This window comes from Diadema antillarum, unplaced genomic scaffold, assembly GCF_040938485.1.
Source record: "Diadema antillarum isolate AM-2024a unplaced genomic scaffold, OU_Dant_1.0 seq00000082_RagTag, whole genome shotgun sequence".
NCBI classification, from domain to species: Eukaryota; Metazoa; Echinodermata; class Echinoidea; order Diadematoida; family Diadematidae; genus Diadema; species Diadema antillarum.
In genome coordinates, this window is record NW_027271175.1 from 2572780 (window position 1) to 2592979 (window position 20200).

General features: G+C 39.0%; 1 protein-coding gene across 1 annotated transcript; it reads left to right on the forward strand.

Annotated features, from left to right (window-relative positions):
* Positions 1 to 8341: 8341 nt before the first annotated feature.
* Positions 8342 to 11072, forward strand: LOC139726262 (UDP-glucuronosyltransferase 2B1-like). Its single transcript, XM_071637329.1, has one exon. It carries the CDS (start codon positions 8395 to 8397, stop codon positions 10021 to 10023), a length of 1629 nt encoding a protein of 542 aa, XP_071493430.1. The 5' UTR covers positions 8342 to 8394; the 3' UTR covers positions 10024 to 11072.
* Positions 11073 to 20200: the final 9128 nt, after the last annotated feature.

A 20200-nucleotide genomic window follows, 5' to 3' on the forward strand; every position in this document is an offset into this window, starting at 1 on the left:
TCAAACAACCTAGCTGTGTTACTATAAATATAGTCCCAAAATTAGCATTCCATGGGCTTGCATCCAGCAAAGATGTGATCTGGGGAAAATCCGTATTTATTTGAGCACCACAGGCCATAATGACTTTTGGTGTCATTGTCAATGTCGTGAAGGAAGCATTCATCATCATTGATGATAATGATATTTTATTACTACTATCATCAATGTATTCGTTATTTAGATTATATTACTATGATAATGATAACGGTAATGATAATATTAAAGCCCCCTTCCACATACAGTTATAGTACGGCGTATCGACGGCGGATGCCCATCCCTGCTAATCCGGGAGACATCCCTAAGGATCCCCAGTACACCCCTGGGCATCCCCAGTAGCCGTGGCGGATACGGCAAAGCCGTGATCACGCCGCGAAAATTTCAAACATGATTGAAATATCCGGGAGTCTGCTCCCGGTAAGACACACCCGTAGCACAGCCGACGGACATACGCCTACACCCGGCGGCTAATCCGGCGCATACGTGAACAGCCGTGGCAGACACGTGCAGGCTTGGACACGTGGCGTGTGAAGTCGTCGGATCCACCACGGCTCCATGCCAGATGTACAGGGATGCGTCACGGATAGTCGGCGGACAGTCGCCGTATTAGCTGTCCTTGCCGTCGAGTCCCTAGAGGCATCCCTAACTGTACTCCTTGTTATCCGCCGACTGATCTGTACAACCCGACGGATCGTCCGTCACAGCCGGGCCTAACCCCTGCTCGTCTGCACCAAATTCGGCGTATCACCCGCTTGACAGCCGCCGGGCAGTCGGCGGACATCCTGCACACCCGGCGACTCACCCGTGCACTGCATTTTTCCCGTCGCATCGCCCAGCAATCCGCCAAATTACATTCCGCCCCGCATCCACCGTATTATACCTGTATGTGGGAAGACCGCTTAATGATACGTTGTAATAGCAAGGGGAGAGGTTAAGGAATGACAATGCGGTGTGCTTATTTCAACCAGCCCTTATCAACCTTCCACCTTGTGTCTTAGTGTGTACAATGCACACACCAGCAAATAATAAGCATTGCGTGGCATACTCCGACACCTTTTCCTGTTCAAAACAAGACTGAAAAAGCAAGTCATTAAACCCCATTCACTTAAACGAATGTATTCAGAAGAGCAATGAACAATTCGTAACCTATTAAATGATAACAAATTGCCATTATCAAAAAAGAATGTTTGGGACTATTATAGTGAATGTGCGCAGTCTGGAGCAGTTTAACCACGTACAGCCTGACACGGGATCAGCACAATATTTACGTTAACAGTTAGGGCAATCTTTACTTTTGTGATCCTGCTCGAAACTGTACGCGCGTTCTGTTTCGGGATGTTACAGTTATTTTGTTGTTTTTGTGTATTGATGTCACAAACTTTCAATGTCTGAACTTTGGCCAACCACTTAAACCAAATTACTAGTAAGTGCAGTCTATGTCTATACAGTGTACTATGTGTGTCACATCTGAAAATAAGTTTTCGAAAGAAAGAAAATGAAGATAAACAATCCAGCAAAATTCTTTGAAATACACCACAAAGCGTCATTGTACTATACAATTATCGTGTTTCATATCCACATAAACAATTCGTGTCACTTGAACAGTCGTGTTATGGTGCATGCGTTAATTTTTTTTTTTCATACTAATCAAGATTGAAGGACGACAACAATTTTACTGCTGGCATCCCTCTGTATGTATATGATTCTAATTTTGCAAAGATATTTCCCTCATTTACCACAGCGTATTGATTTTTGCCAGACTTTTATAATATCATTCAATTTTGGAAAATATTCCCGATTTACTGCAATATAACAGTGGATGCTGGAACTCTATTTAGAGGGTATAAAGCTTGCAGAACGCCACCTACGGACACAATGCAGTAAAGGCAAGAGGGAATACTCTTAAAAGCGATTTTACTTATATTCTGTTCCCGTTGTTGATTGTTGACATATACATACATTTTTTTTTCTAATCATTGATGGCCCTCCTGACTGGCCGAAAGCAATTCCTGCACTGCGAAGATTATGTTCAACTTGTTGTTGTTTTCTTTCTCTCTTTTTTTTTTACTTCTGACTATGTCTCGTATTTCCATTATCCCCCCCCCCCCCCATCGATCATATTATATTCCGCGTTTCCTGAATCAGGAATGTGACATATTAGATCGCGCCTTCTGTTCTCATTTATTTCTTTGTTATATATAATGAGCAGCAAGGGTTGCTAAAATCCTTGAGTGTGTGTGTTTGCTTTAAAGAGCGGGACTGTGATATATTGTTGTTGTTGTTCATTTTCCATCTGTGAAGATGGCTGGATAGCCCATATTCAGCTACACTAAGCTGGTCTTCCATGGAGTCCAGTTGGATGTGGGGTGGGACCACTTCACCGGGTTAGACACCCTGCTCTTTGCGATGAATGAATGAAGCGGGATCTTTTACGTGCATCAGATGTGACTCTCTCATACACGGGACCTCCATTTTATGTCCTATCCGAGGGACAGAGTGTTTTGCCTCTTGCTAGAGGGGACGGTATGTTTACACACAACATTGCTCAGTCCAGACTCGGGTTCGAACCCGGGCCGCGTGATCGTGAGGCAGACGCGCCCCCGACTGAGCCAAATACACTCACCGCCCTTATATATACGTGTACAAGATAAGTTTTTAGCAGAACCCTCCACTTCAAACAGCCAACGTAAGTACCCATCATTTCATAAACGTTAATCAAGTACATTGTATAGGGCCCTAACTTTGTGTAAAGTTTCTTAACTTTTTATAAGTCACTTGTTGATGTAAATTATGAAATACCTTCTATTCAGACAATAGGTCCCGTTTATGATTGTTCTTGATTTTGTATTCGAATTTAGAAATAATTGAAATGAGATGACATATTTCTTTCGCCATTATCATTTATCCAGATATATTTCGACCTTTATCGTTTTTCTTTTTTTCTTTTTTTTCGGGGGGGGGGCATGGACTTGATCAACAACCCTATATTACGTAACGTAAAGATTACTTTGTGCTTGATCGTTCATCTTCACTAAAAAATAAACACGTATTTCCATTTGACTGACAATCAATTCTTTTTACAATTTGCTTACAATATATATTTGACGATATAATGGAGGAAAATTCACACTGAAAATATTACCCCCCCCCCCCCCCCCTTACAAAAGGATTCACACGGTTGCGTATACGTCACTTCCGGTGTAGCTGGAGTGAAAACAAACAGCTCTCCTGTACATACAGTACATGTGCGGAGCTGTGACGGGTGTAAATGCCATGCGTGCATGAAAGCATGCATGCCAGCAGCTTACAAATATACGTGGTGATTAGACGACACGGCGTCCGCCGGCGTTCAAAATCCCCGATTTACCATTCTTTACGTAATTTATTTATAGCATTTCTTTGTGACGAGGAGAAATGTCAAGATTTACCATTTCTGACAGTTTCATGGAATTTCAAAGCCAACTATATAGAAGAAAAGTTGATAATTTCGTCTTGAAATTACGCTGTTACACTGTAGTTTGTTTTGCACTCCAGCCACCGCTTATACCGGGGGGGGGGGGTGTTTTATAAAGCTGTTCGCAAAGTTACGAACGACTTACGAGCGACTTGTGATCAGTTCTTGTGCTGAATTATGGGAATTCTGATAAGTATAGCACATCACAACTGATCACCAGTCGCTCGTAAAATGTTCGTAACTTTACGAACAGCTTTATGAAACAGGGCCCCGGATGTCTGACCATAACAATGCGAAGGAGGAGAGAATGACGTACAATTTGTACGTACAAGCCTGGCTTATGATTATTTGATTGAACGTAATAGCCTCTATCGCAATACAGCATACCCGTGATCGGAATGTCTTGTACAATGGATACACATAAATACACACCCACACACTCACACGCACAAAAGGTCATGCACACAAAGTGACCTCCAGTCCAATGGCAGAAGTTCGTTCATTTAGTTTTGTTTTTCCCCATTTATTCAGGGTAGGATGAGTTTGTACAAAGGGTCGAAACTTTGCTCGGTTAACGATGGTAACTATAAAATGAATATAACAGCCTGCAATAACGTAGGTTTCATCACAACATCTGAAATATCAATCTGGTTAATCCACCTGTATCTTGCCAGATTGAATGGTATAAGGCGTCAGTCATAATGCACTGGATTGATTTGGGAAGACGAATACCAGCATGCGAGTGGTTACTGATGCTGGGTCTGGTAATTTCATGCGCAATTTTGCCGGTGAAATCGGCAAACATTCTACTCTCCGGTGGTCTGGGCGACGGCAGTCATTTTATATCCATCGTACCAATCGGTAGGAGCCTATTACAAAAGGGGCATAACGTGACCCTCTTGGTGGCCAATGAGTACCTACAGAAAGCTGTTGAATTCTCCGATTCGAAACTTTTTAATTTTGAAGTTTTCGACCTTCCTGGACTTAAAGAAAAAACGGATGACAGCAACAGTCATTTAGGTGATATTGTGCTCTGCAAAGAATCTACAATATCTCAGGAGAAGAAATTGCGCAAACCTGTCAACATTATTAATGGTCAGGCATGTAGGGCTGTGTTTGAGGATCCCGAACTCCTTGAGCGAATGCGATCTTACGATGCCTACGTTCTTGATGTCGTCTGGCCCTGTGGAGTTTTCGTCAAATCCTATCTCGATAGACACAGGGACACCAAACACATTCCAATTGCGATTTTCGCTCCAATGGTTCCGTTTCCGTTCATCTTCGAACAATCGGGTTCCCCTTTCGTACCTTCCTATCAACCCGTCGCTGTAACCACGTTCTCTTCTTTGACATCATTCTTTGAACGATGCAGAAGTGTATTCTTTTACTTTTTAACCAACGCAGTAAGCAAAAACATTTTCCTGGGTCCTTACAAGAAGTTAGTATCTGACTACGAGTTAGACCCCGGTCTTACGTGGAGAATAAGTGAGCATGTAGACGTCTATTTCATCAACTCTGACCTCTCTGGGGAGTTTCCATTTTCATTAATGCCAAACGTCATACCAGTTGGTGGTGTGACGTCAAGACCTGCGAATCTTCTAGACGATGATCTGCAGGAATTCATGGAAAGTTCCGGGGAACATGGAGTTGTTGTTTTCTCACTCGGTTCATACTATGCCGAAATTACAACAACACACGCTGACGTGGTCGACCTGTTTATAGAAGCCTTTAGTCGGATTCCACAGAAAGTCATCATGCACTTGAAGAAACTTCCCCCAAAGAAACTGCCTGACAACATCAAGGCGTTACCATGGTTACCCCTCAACGATCTCATGGGGCATCCCAAAACACGAGCAGTCCTATACCATGGTGGCAACAATGGTTATTACGAAGCTTTGTATCATGGAATTCCCCTTGTCGTCATGCCTCTAGCAAGTGACCAATATGACGTGGCAGTAAGGGTCCTCAGCAAAGGCCTCGGCACAAAAATAGATAAGAACAGGCTCAGCACAGAACACATATACGAACAGCTCAACGAAGTGTTGTCCAATCCTAAATATCGGGCTACCGCCAAACGACTGTCCGCCATCTTCCGAGACCGACCGATGAAGCCAGCCGATACTGCTGCATTTTGGATCGAGCACGTGATCAAACATGGAGGGCAACACTTGCGCCCACCAACTCTTGATATGCCTTTCTATCAGATTTACATGCTTGATATAGCAATCGTTGCTTTCATATTCGTTGCCATTGTGTGCTATTTCATTTTTTGTTTAGTTGAACGCTGTTGTTGCCGTAGAATTTCACATGCAAAACTGAAGCGAGATTAACATTCCAACATGCTCTAAGTACTGATATTGATACTTACGTGGGCTTCTTACTACCCTGACAAGATCTCTACTCTTGTGTAATTGCCATGCTTTATAAAGAGGTATAAACTTCATACGTTATGTATTACATGTTGGTTCACTCGTTCTCTGTCATTTGTTTGTCATGTACAAATGTGATTTTTTTTTTAATGAAACACAAATTTTAAGTTCAATAAATCGCTGATTTCCTCCTGACAGTATTTAAGATCACATGAAGACTGATGACGAGTGCGTGTCATTGAAATTGAAACAAGCTTGAAAAAAAAAGACAATAAAGCCGTTCAAGATAAATGAAACAAATTATACTGAACTGTCAGTATTTTGCGCATATTTCATGAGTGATGCGTAAGGTCACTTTCATCAAAAATATGTAATGGGACCTCTTCCATAAATTGTGATTTGAGATTGATATTGAACACTTCCATCGAACATAAAGATTAAACGCAATGAGTCGCAATGAAATATGCATCAATGCATTGCAATAAATCAGATTCCAGTTCCAAAACATCACTACAGTTGTACTATGATGCATCTCTATATGCTAGTTATTTCTTCTCACAACTTGCTCTATGCAGAACAACACCATGGACGAGCTTAGATGTAAAAATAGACAAAATCGCTGGGATCGTCTAAACATCATGCATGGCATACTGATGACTTGTGTAAGTACGCCCTGTGAAGACGCACTTGAAAGTGTTATGCAATCTATTGTGAACTTTTATGTGCGGGTATACACATTAGTTTTTCAAGATTTAGCTATGTTACATATCAGATTTCGAAGTTTGGTTGCCGTTTTCTTTAAATCGACTCACTCAGAGGTTAACATAACACACAAATCGGTTAATTTAGTTAATATCGCGTTCCGATAATCTTACAGAGGTTTTGTGGCTAGAGTTGCTATGTATAAAATACGTTTTCCACAGCCTTTGATGTACATTTCTTTAAATACTATTTAAGTTAAAATGCATTCGAAGTTCTTGTTAGAGAATTTGATCTTTCACTATTAATTTGTTGCGATAAACAACAACGACAGACTAATCGGAGGTAATTGTCGCAAGAGATGGGGCACCCTTGCACAGTCTCTGTGGTATGTACCAGAGTGCTGCAAAACATTCACGAGATAATATTTAAGGTTTTATTCATTCCCCATAAAGGGATATCTTTCTTGCATGGATTGTAACTCTCTCCCACACGGGACCTCCATTTTATTCCCTGTCCAAGGGACAGTGTTTTGCCTCTACTAGATAGAGAGGACGACATAATATTATGATAACACACAACATTGCTCTGTAAGACTCATTTGGATTTTAACCCGAGCTACTGATTGAGGACACTGTTACAACACCGACCGAGTCAACACCTGGGTCCATTACTCAATAACATCCCCTCATATTACTCATTTTCCATCATATTATGATTCTATACTCATTTGATGATATGAATGCAATATTTACCTTTCGATGTCGATCCAATAAATTCTGTATATAGCAGGTTGATGGGAGGCCCAGTGAGGCACTGACGTCATCAAGTCTACGTAATTTTATGCAATTGTGACCGATAGTAAATACTTTGTGAAAAGACATCCCATAAATCTTTGATATTCTTAGATTCTTATGATGTCGGATTTCACTTTAGGTTCTCGTTCGTTCTGTATAATTCCATTGTATATAGTATATTTCAATAATTATGAAGAGGATGTCAGTTGAGTTAAGCACATTTCACATATGGATTATGTACTTCAGAAATTAAGCCGAAATATCTGGCAACCAATACATCATGCAAAAAATATACATGATTAATATAAGACTAACAAACTCGTTTTTTGTCAAGTTTTCAGGTGATGTAAATGCAGAGCAACTTACCCATGTTTTTCAAAAGAATAAAAATAAAACGTTCGTTGTATTGCCATGAAAATAATTGATGTATAGTTGGATTTTGAAAAGGTGAAAACAACCAATCGCAAAGAGTCAATTAAGTCGTTAGCAAAGTATGCAAATAGTCGGAACAATACGCATTGTACAAAATATATACGATTCATCGGACGTGCAAACAAATCAGCAGATAGAATTACAAGTAGGCCTACATGTTATCATAATTATCATATCCGCGGGAGTTTTTTTTTGTTTGTTTTTGTTTGCACGTCTAGCCCCTGTGACGTGACCTAATAAGAGATAAAAGCTCAGATAAAAGTCATATATCATAAACGAACGCAATAGCCCCCCTCTCTATGTTTTTTTTTTGTGTGTGTGTGTGTTTTGCTTTTTTTAACCAGGTACAACAATGTCACGATTCTAATATCAATTGTTTCGAGTAAATTTGTAGAGTGAGATCGTATACGTCCGTTTACAGGGTCAAAGTACAGCAAGATCAAAGTCTGGTAGCTGAAGGATTTTCCATGCCATAAGGTACGGAGAATAAAAGAACGTTAAAATACAGTCTCTAATCACATACATCCTCTCACGTTTTTGCATAGTGATATTCGAGACAACGTATCTTCTTGTATCCTGTCAGCTTAGATAGTTCAAAGTAAGCATCATGAAGTCTGCGGTGAACAGATGGACATCAACAAGGAACTGCTTGTTGTTGATAAGTCTGGTTTTGGTATGTGCATCGTTGCAGGTGGAATCGGCAAACATACTGCTGTCCGGCGTTTTTGGCGACGGCAGCCACTATTTCTCCATCGTACCAATCGGTAGGAGCCTATTACAAAAGGGGCATAATGTGACCTTCTTGGTGGCCGATGAATACCTGCACAAAGCAGTCGATATTTCTGATTCGGAATTCTTTAACTTTGAAGTCTTCCACTTTCCTGGCCTGAAAGAGAAAATGGATGAGATGTACGGTCGCTTGGGTGAAGTCACGTTTACAGGGTCAACGCTCTCTAAACAGAAGCAATTGTTTCAACGGATGAACATCATAAATGGTCATGTGTGTAGGGCTGTGTTTGAGGATCCAGAACTCCTTGAGCGAATGCGATGGTACGATGCCTACGTTCTTGATGTCGTCTGGCCCTGTGGAGTTTTCGTCAAATCCTATCTCGAGAGGCACAAGGACACCAAAGACATTCCAATTACGATTTTCGCGCCAATGGTTCCGATTCCGTTTATCTTCGATCAGTCAGGTTCCCCTTTCGTACCTTCCTATCAACCCGTAGCTGGGACAAGCTTCTCTTCTTCTACTAGTATGTCATTTTTGGAAAGGTGCCAAAATGCTTTCTTTTATCTTTATTTTGTTACTTCACTTAACAGAGAAATATTCCTGAGTCCTTACTTCCAGTTGGTGTCTGACTACAATTTGGACCCCGAGCTTATGTCGAGCATAAGTGTGCACGTAGATCTGTATTTCATCAACTCTGACTTCTCCGTGGAGTTTCCGTTTTCAGTAATGCCAAACGTCATACCAGTTGGTGGTGTGACGTCAAGGCCTGCAAATCTTCTAGACGAGGATCTGGAGGAATTCATGGAAAGTTCCGGGGAACATGGAGTTGTTGTTTTCTCACTCGGTTCGTACTTTGCCGAAATTACAACAACACATCCTGACGTGGTCGACCTATTTATAGAAGCCTTCAGTCGGATTCCACAGAAAGTCATCATGCACTTGAAGAAACTTCCTCCGAGGCAACTACCTGACAACATCAAGGCGTTGCCATGGTTACCCCTCAACGATCTCATGGGCCATCCCAAAACACGAGCAGTCCTATACCATGGTGGCAACAATGGCTATTACGAAGCTTTGTATCATGGAGTTCCCCTCGTTGTCATGCCGTTGGCAGGTGACCAATATGACGTGGCGGTAAGGGTTCTGAGCATGGGTCTTGGCACGAAAATAGAAAAGAACAGACTGACCACAGAACACATATACGAACAGCTCAACGAAGTGTTGTCCAATCCTAAGTATCGGGCTACCGCCAAACGACTGTCCGCCATCTTCCGAGACCGACCGATGAAGCCGGCCGATACTGCTGCATTTTGGATCGAGCACGTAATCAAACATGGAGGGGAACATTTGCGTCCACAGACCCTTGACATGCCCTTCTATCAGATTTACATGCTTGATATTGCCACTGCTGTCATTATATGTGTAATGGCAATTTCTTTCATAGTTATCCGTGCAATTAGGTATTGCTGTTGTTCTAAAAATCGGTTGAAAGCCAAGCGGGAATGACACTTGAATAAGGTGATGTTTTCATGAGAATAATATGTATCAGGAGAAACGAATGCTAGAACAATACTTAATGATAAAATTTGTATTGGAAGAAAGGGTGCTTGACATTATTGATACGGGGAACAAACGGCAAGGATTTCTGAACAAGGTCATTGTGATGATATCTCTTTTTCTTCAGGGTAATCGCAGTTGATCTTGTGAAACAAAACAATTCTGAAATAAAGACTTTTATATGAAATTCTCTTTTTTGTTACCATTTGTAAATTACGTCTTAAGACATTAACCATCATAGAAATGATCTATAGGACGAAAACCGCTTGCAAAAGTGATTGTGATATTTTATACTCATAATACTGCAAAGGTTTGTTTTATCACTCCGGATACGTTCAAAGTTTGATCACTCAAAATATTTGACAATGTTTAATATGTGACTGAAATAATCTAGTAGTTGTATCTATAGTCTCGTAATGATAAAAGCAGAGTGATGATGAGTGTAGAGTGGGAGAGAGGATAACTTTAACTGTAAGGACACAAACATTTTCGGATTTTAATGTGATCTGATGTGATTCAATGTGATTTAAATAACATATTGTGGCAAAGTGAACTGTGTGGATGAGGTGATTTCATTGTCCCATTTGAAACAAGTAATGCTTGAAATAAGCATTATGAGCGTTATGTGTCCCGCAGATCGGGCGTAATAGGCATTGCTCATCTTTTGCCAGGTCTTTATAAGCATTAGCATCTCTTTCAGTAATTGTTTGTGCATGTTTAAACTCCGAAAAGTCGAACGAAAGACTTAAATTAAAGAACTCGCGAGTAAGTTAATATAAAAATGACCGTAATTATAATTAGAATAAAATGCAGACTTTGACCTGTTTTTGTCGTCCTCATGAAACTACTTTAAGTAGTACATAAAGGTCTAGACAGCAATATTTCAAATATGCATTGCCCATGGCAAATGCTATGGCAAAAACAGTATGAAGAAAGTTCCGGTATAGGTCAATTTTATTCATCTACATTTTGCTGTTTTTATCCAATCAAATATTGGCTAGAGCCCATATCTTTTCCTTACAATTCTGAACTAACTTTTGAATCCATGTTTAGAATAATTAAGAATCTATTCACAGATACATCAATGTCCCTTGAAAGAATCAAGACAATGATAATAACATAATGATGAAAACTATATAAAAACTAGAACGACATAGAATGTAACGAATATAACGATAAAAACTAACGCAACACGAACAGTGATCAAAACCACAATGAATAGAAATGAGATGTTGGAGCACGTCTTTCAAACTTCATTTTGTTGTTATTGCCATGTCAAATGTATGTTCTTGTTTGATTGAGTAAAAAGTAAAAACAAACATTCACATTGTTTACATCTAGTTAAAAAAGAACAAATCAAAGTATTAAGCATATAGGAGTTGATTGATCGATACTATTGATTACAATGACAATGACAATAATATTATGATGAAAGCAATGCACAGATGGTACGTTGTTCACGGAATGAATGATATATGTAAGTATATAAATATATACAAATATATATGTATAAGATATATGTATGTAAATTAATATTACTGTGTACAACAATCTTCACATACATCTGCACTACTTATGCCGAGTGCTCTCTTGTGTGCGTGTGTGTGTGTGTGTGTGTGTGTGTGTGTGTTTGTTTGGACATTTTCGTTAAAGAAGACGTACAGCACGGATATAATCATATTAACAGGAACACGTTTTGTACGTGAGAGTATATCCGCACTGAGTAATAATTAGGTTTGTATAAGGAATCCCGGGTCAACAAAGAAAGAGGTGTAGCCTGCGATTAGTCCTAGACTGGAGCTAGGTCAGCATTAGTCTGCCGATAGTTCCAACTTAATCCCTGCCAATAACACCCAGCAGTCACCAAGGAATTTTTATGTTGTCTTCGAGGTGTCAAAATCCTTGAATGTGTTTATTGTCAGATAAACAAAAGTTTGTATGAAGAATACTACTGTATATTTCATATCGTTCCGATGTCTTTTCAAGCAGAACTTGTTTCACAGACACTTCTTTTTTTGTAGGTCAAATATCTCTTCTCTACAATAGGAGAAGAAAAGCAAACATCTTTTTGTAATACAGAGGCCGACACACAATGAATTTGGTCTTTCATAACAAAAATTCGATTCACCCAATCTATACACTTCATGCGTACAAGCATGCAGAAAAGCAAGTTTGTTGGTCTATTCACTACTACTCCTTCCCTTCCAACCTCAAAGCTGGTGAAAATGTAATTCCTATTAAGAAAATCTATATCGGAAAAGTCCTTCGACGGCACTTGCCTATCTATCGCTTAACCTTCGATTCCTCCAGAACTGTTGCTGTCTAATCATAACAATCACATATTCGGCAAGCTGTTACGGATTGTAAAGTTACCCAGTGAAGAGAAGAAAAGAAAAAGTACCCAAAAGACTGTATACTTCTAACATATATGATATAAATATATACCATCATTACATTCTATTGTGTCCTTTTATTTTGATTCTGCGCAGCACAGGCAGAAAAAGACACTACAACAACAGCACTTTTGTTCTCCAGTCTTAATCCAAACCACTTGCGGAGAATGTGGAAAAAATCTTTCCGGTTTCAAAGTCGACTGAAAGTGAGTGAAACGGTGAAATTAAGAATTTGCATGAAATTAAAGTGAATTAAAGTAAGACACAACTCTATTTTTTACTATTAATTGTTCATTTGTGACCCTGCATCGCAAAACCAACAAAAAGTCGCCAGACATTGATTTGAAGTTACGGACAGATTCTGAAAGAGCAGATTCTAAGCTTTAAAATGATGTATAACTTAAATTCAATGGACTCTCCTAACCTACCTAAATACTGGAAAGAAAGCACACACTCTGAAAAAGTGTGAACGAAGAAAAGAGGCTCTGAAGTACAGGGTCTATTCAAGCGCTTAATCTTTCACCAAGCCGCGCTACGCGTGCCGTAGCTGCGCAATGAAAGGGACAAAACACAGAATGTCAATTACCGGAGCAACATCAATGAAGGGATTATCAAATTAAGCAGAAATTGTTGTATTAACACATTCTGTCCATGATTAATGCCAACTTTTAAAGCAGCATTATTATCATTTCAAAAGTTATTAGACGTGAAAGTGAAGGGTGTACAAAGGATTTCAGGAAACGAAAGGGGGACTCTAAGACATATACCTGATCATTCTATTCTCCCCCTAAAAGGGGTAGTAGAAAAACTGCTAAAAATACTTTTTCCCATTTGTGTTATGATCCCAAACTAAAGAATAATGTAGAAGAAAGATAGCTCTTTCAGAAAATATGAAAAACTCAAGATTGGCCTAATGACCCATTTCACCTGTTTTGAGTCCCCACGTAAAATCAAGAGTTGCGACTTTTTGTTTGTTTTGTAATGCACAGTCACATTTGATTTCATTGCATCTACATGTATTTCCACAATTTGAGGAAATAAAAAACCCACCATCAAGAGGCAAACAATTTACAACTTAACAGGGGCCATCAAAGCATTATCTAATGCACAATACGCTCGGATGCACCCTTCATAAGTACAAGACATTATTATTATTATTATTATTATTATTATTGAAAGGTATTTATTGAATAACATCTCTTGCAGCCAGGAGGCTGAATTGCAGACATCTTACAATTAAGGATCATCATGAATACATTCAAATATACAAGCATACATTAAAAATATTAATGCACAATAAAGTTAACTTTTACCATTAACAAAACAAAATCAATTATACAATAACCATTATTCATATCTCTGTTCTTGTTTGCTTTGTTTAAACAAATAGCCTTGCTAAAAAACAACTTTCTTTTCATATACTTATCTTCTTTTTCTTCATTTTCTCTTCCCCTCCCCCCCCCCCCTCCTTATAAACTTCACCATCCTCTTCTTCTCTTTCCCTCCTTCAACCTCTTCTTATTCCCCAAAATTATCCCTATCATAATCATACATATTTTTCATCATAAAAGTTAAAATACCATTTACTCTCTATTACGAAATATCAATCAACATTACATTCATCAAAATATACTATTGCAATGTGTTGTACAAAACACTGGAATTCATATCAATAAAATACAAAACTTCGTATTTCACATGACACAGAACAGAGGAACATAATATGACAATTAAACTAAGCTAGAAAGTCTGTTTAAGACTAAACAATTCTGGCAGGTGAGAAAAATTTCATCATTTCAAAGAGAGAGAGAGAAAGAAAGAAAAAAACCTTAACAGAGGTGAATTTACGTGTGGTTTTTAGCAAAATTGAATGTTTTATCGAAGAGAGAAAGATTCGCCGTGCCTGCAAAAGAAATAAAACACAGAATGCGTGGGCGTCATGACTTTCAATAAAATATCGATTACATTCTTCTCTGTTAAAAAGATATATAAAAAACAAAAAATCAGAATCAAATCAACACACTTGAAAAAACTTTCAGACCTTGCACATATGGAAACAAAATCAGTTGATATCTAATTTTCATAAATAATCTCTTGTTCATACAAATCACCCGACTAACCACAACTTTTTTTTTCATCTACTCTTCTTCTTCTTCTCTTTCCCCTCCTTATCAACTTTGCCATCCTCTTCTTCACTTTCCCTCCTTCAACTTCTTCTTATTCCCTTAAATTATTATCATCATAATCAGACATTTTTTCATCATAACAAATAAACTCCCATTTATTTGTACTGTCTATTACAAAACTTCAATCAAAAGTCAGGTATTGCATTCATCAAAAATATACTATCATTCTACAAAACACTAAATTCATATCAATAAAATTGTTCAAAATACAAAACTTCATATTATTTCACATGACACATAACAGAGGAACATAATGTGGCAATCAAACTGAAATCAGGAAGTCTGCTTAAGATTGAGAAATTCAGACGGGTGAAACGAAAAATTGAGATAGAATCAGACATTAGTATGGCGTCCGTTATTTTCTGAGAGGCATTAGCCCAGTTTGATTTCCTTTTCTTTTCTTTTTTCGTACATGTGTATGCTCTGGGTTTGTTTTTCAGTGTGCAAAGTGGGGTGGGCTTTCTTCTCTGTAGAGGCCGAATAGAATAGATAAAGAGGCTGGAGCTGGCCAGGAGTGAGAGTGACATTCCATAAATCACATATTCTATTGAGTATTATACAAACGTATTAAAGAAGGAAGGGGGCTATTCTTCATCCTGTTTGTTCTAGAGAAAAAATCAGGTATTTTTTGAGAATGTCTTAAAAGTCTTTCATTTCTTGGTTTCTGAGGTAAATAGCTCTTGAATTGATCAGTATTGTTCAGGGTTTTTTGTATGAAGTTCAAACACAACATCTTTCTCCTTTCCTGAAGGGTGATCATGCCCAACTGAGCGAGCATATCACAGTAAGTACTGTACTGGCAACCGAAGATGATGCGGAGGGCTCTTTTTTGTATCTTTTCGATGTTTTCACATTGCTTTTGCGTAATACCGCTGTGCCACACCGGGGTTCCATATTCAAGCACTGGGCGAATGTAACCTTCATAGATGGTCAACATATCGCGGGATGGTAAACAATGGCACTTTAGCACACGGAGCATATGGAGCTTCCTACTGGCACGTTTCAACATGTCATTAATATGGGACTCCCATTTGAGGTCGCTTTGGATGAGAATTCCGAGAAGTTTGATGGTTTTAACAGACTCGATCTGATGATCTCCTAGTAATACAGGTAGCAATGGTGGCATGTTTCTCATGAAATTAATTTCCATTGTCGTGCACTTCATAGGGTTTAATTTTATCATGTTAGCATCAGACCAATTTGCCAAATACGAGACAGCCGCTTGCATCTCAGATTGGTCATTCCCAGAGCGGCATTCCACCAGCGTCATATCATCAACATACTTGTAGGACCGAATAGGTAGTAGAGGCTTTGCGTCATTTATCATAGCAAGGAATATGATAGGGCCCAAACGTGTTCCTTGGGGGACACCTGCATTGAGAGATGCCCAGTCGGACAAAGATCCTCTGTAGCGCACACATTGCTGACGTCCAGAGAGAAAGCTTGCAATCCATGGTATTATACACGGGCGGACTCCCATCTGGACGAGCTTCGTTATTGCTGTTGTGTGGTCTATCCGGTCAAAGGCCTTTGTGAAGTCGGTGACCACTAGGGTAAACGACGATTTTGATTTCTCAGCATTAACATAGATGTTGTGCAACACATTGATGATGCAATGCGAAGTTGACAGGTTCTTTCTGTTGCCAAATTGCATGGGGTCCAAATTGGGTGCCATATCGCTCATCACCCATTTCGCTACGAAACCTTCTGCAACCTTGGCAATGTGGTCAGTGAGGGAAACTGGACGGAGTTTCTCGAGGGACGGTGGAGTCGTTTTCGGAACGGGGATCACAATTGCGCGTTTCCAAACGTTCGGCACAACACCTTCCTGGATAGATGTATTTATTATGTGTGCAAGTGGTGTGGATAATTCATAGGAAAATTCACGTAGAAACCGGGAGGAAATATTATCAGGGCCACCAGCAACGTTTCTTTTAATTCTCGAAAGTGCTTTTTGAACATCCCAGGGATAGATATCAGGACACCGTTCACACGCCGGTAGGAACGCAGGAAGGTGCTCCGAAGTCAGTGGGTCAAACGAATTTATTACAGACACGAAGTGATCATTTATAGCACTGGCGATCAATCCGGTATCTTCAGAATCCAGTCCAGGAATTGAGATCAAAGGTTCATCCCGCCTTCCTCCTGTCATGATCCGAATCTGTCGATACCAAGCAGCTGGATTGGATCTTTTCAGCCGTTGTACGCGAGTGGAGTAGTAATCAGATTTTGCAATCGCGATCATTCTCTTCACTCTGTTACGCAAACGTTTCCAGCCATCAACGCGGTTAAGAAGGAAGGCAGCTTGCCGACGGTGAATCAATGATTTGATCTCACCTGTTATCCATGGTTTGTCACGAGGATGCACTTTGTTTTTACGAAGAGGGAAATGCGTGTTGATTGTCTCGAGCAGCCTGTCATAGAAAGCGATGCACTGATCGTTGACGTCATTACTCAGGAAAACTTCTGGCCAATCGTATGAGCTAATCCATCGGCCGAAGGAACATATTGCGCTTGTTGGCATCGGTCTATTGAAGACAGTCTTTGTTGCATTAGATCTCACCCGGGGGCCTTTCGGCATCCATAACAAAGCAGCATGGTCGGAAAGCCCTACAGGCGATTGAAGTTGCACACTGTTGTACAAGTTGCTGATGTTACTTATTATTTTGTCCAATGTGCGATCACCTCTCGTTGGGTTATCTACGACCTGTTTGAAGCGGTTGTCGAGGAGTAAAGGTTGCAGATTGAGTCGATTGAAATCACCTAGTACGATGAAGCCGGCATCTGGGTGTTTTGTTGTCAGTAGATCGATGGTAGACTGAAGATGGTCTAAAAGTTGGGTGGCTAATATGTTGTCCGGCTGAGGGTAATAGACAACAGCGCAGAAGATGCATGAGACATCTCGGGGCAGACGTTTCGGACGAACCCGAATCCATACCACTTCAAGGCTGTCAGGAACTGACACGTCCTCTGACTGCAAGGGATGAAGATCGTGTTTAATATACAGTGCCACACCTCCGCCAGACATTCATAAATTCTCTCTATATATATGTGTGTGTGTGTGTGCACTGTATATATAAATATATATATATATATATATATATATATATATATAAGTAACAAAACTGCAACAAACTTCATGCTGTATTCACCAACGGTTTATTTCTTTACACCGTTGGTGAATACAGCATGAACTTTGTTGCAGTTTTGTTACTTATCTTTTTATCTTGCCAACACGTGGACTACTTTATCAACGCACATTTATATATATATATATCTATATATATATATATATATATAGTATATGTATATATGTATACATTATATATGACCGTGCATCACAAAACAAACAAAAAGTCGCACCCCTTGATTGTACGTGAGGACTCAAAACAGGTGAAATGGGTCAACTAAGTCAATCTCGAGTTTTTCATATTTTCTGTAAGAGCTATCTTTCTTTTACATTATTCTCTAGTTTGAGATCATAACACGAATTGGAAAGTGTGTTTTCTGCAGTTTATCTACAATGCCTCTTTGAGGGAGATTAGAATGATCAGGTATGTACAGATTAGCGGCACCTTTTCATTTCTTGTACCTTTGTGCACTCTTCAATTTCAAGTCTAATAACTTTTGAAATGATAATGCTACTGCTTTGAAAGTTAGCTTTAATCAAGGACAGAATGTGTTAATATACAATGCTCAATTTCAGCTCAATCTGATAATCCCTTCATTGTTGTTGCTCCGGTGGTTGACACCCTGTGTTTTGTCCCTTTCATCACAGCTAGCGCCTTGGTGAAAGATTAAGCACTTGAATAGACCCATGTACTTCAGAATCTGCCCTTAACTAATTAAAAAAAAAACAAAAAACAAAACAAAAAACAAACATGTCTGACAACTTTTTGTTGGTTTTGTGGTGCAGGGTCACATAAGTAATATATATATATATATATATATATATATATATATATATGTATAATATATATATATATATATATATATATATATATATATATATAATCCGTAATAGGCGATTGAGGAAGAAGCAAAGACCGATGACTTTTGTCAAAACGGCACTCCCCGGCCTGAAAAGAAACGAAGAAAATAATTAACTGACAGTTGACATTTTCGAAAGTGAGACAAAACAAACAAAATTGTTATGACGATAAACAACAACAAACAAACGAACAAATAAACAAACAAACAGAGGAGTAAAAGGTAAAGAGTAATCGGACAAAAAGCAAGAAAGCTAATTCATCTTATAGGACCCCGGCCGGCGGGATCCATGACTCTTGCACAGCACATCACTCTTGAACGGGTTGCCTGTACTTACCTCAAATTTCTCTGACAATGTTGTGTTCCACAATTCCCACTTTGTCATTACGTGTAATTTGAACAAAAAGATCTTTCTGCTAATACAGAAAAAAATGAAAAACAGATTGGTAAGCTAAAGGCAGAGATTTTATACATTTGCGCATTCATTATTTTTCATATTATGAAGTAATTGTGGAACATGGAGAGAAAGAGAGAGGGAGAGAGAAAAAAAGAAAAAAGGGAGGGAGGCCAAAAAGGAGTAATTTATCTGGAACCATGAACATGAAGTCGACTCCCGTTTTACCAGGTTTGCCCAGTTGCCTCAATAGAGTAAATTTATTCAAACGGAACATAACTACCTGGACACAACCTTTCAACTATCCTATCTCTATGCAGTCATCCCTCCCCCCCCCCTCCTATTCCCCTTCTGATGTGTAATATTATGTTATGCTACGGGGGCTGCACGCAAATCAAGCCACGCTTATGCTGTAGCCCCTCTGTATTATTCATTGTTGTATGTTTTGTTGTACTCTTGCTGTACATTGTACAAAGGCAATGAAGAAGAAAATGCAACTTATATTTATGTTTGTATATGAATGTGTATGTACAATGATGATAAAGAAACCAATAAATCAAATCAAATCAAAAATCAAATCAAATTAATAACATTATAGAATTTAAAATCTTCATAAAAAAGTTCTATTGGTCACATCAATAAAGAATATGCAAATTTATTGGAACAAAAATGGGGGTGATGAAATTTTCGTGACTGTATTCCTAACATGTAAAATAAAATAACGGGTGTAAACATAATAGTATCCTTTGCAACAAATTTCAATAAATTTAACAATGATATCGTCTTTTGTAGTAATTAGCTTATAGAATGTACATTATTGCCCAAAGGAAGATGATTCTTTAAAGTGTTTAAAATGTATACCAGCCACAAGGACAGTTATACTGGCGCAATGACACTTATATCGACTTGTCTCATAACACGATGCAAGGTGTATCGACGATGATTGGTTAAAATTTGTACGTGACTGCTAAAACAAGGCAAAACAAAACAAAAAACAAAACGCGTGAACATGCTACGCAGACGTACTATGTGTGTGGCACGGGGAAAGCGTGGTTCCGCAACACATTAAAATGTCGGCTGTCGCCCGGATCCCGAGGAATGAAGCTTTCATTAAGCTACGTAAGACACTAATCATATTTACCAAGTCAAAATCGTTCAGCATT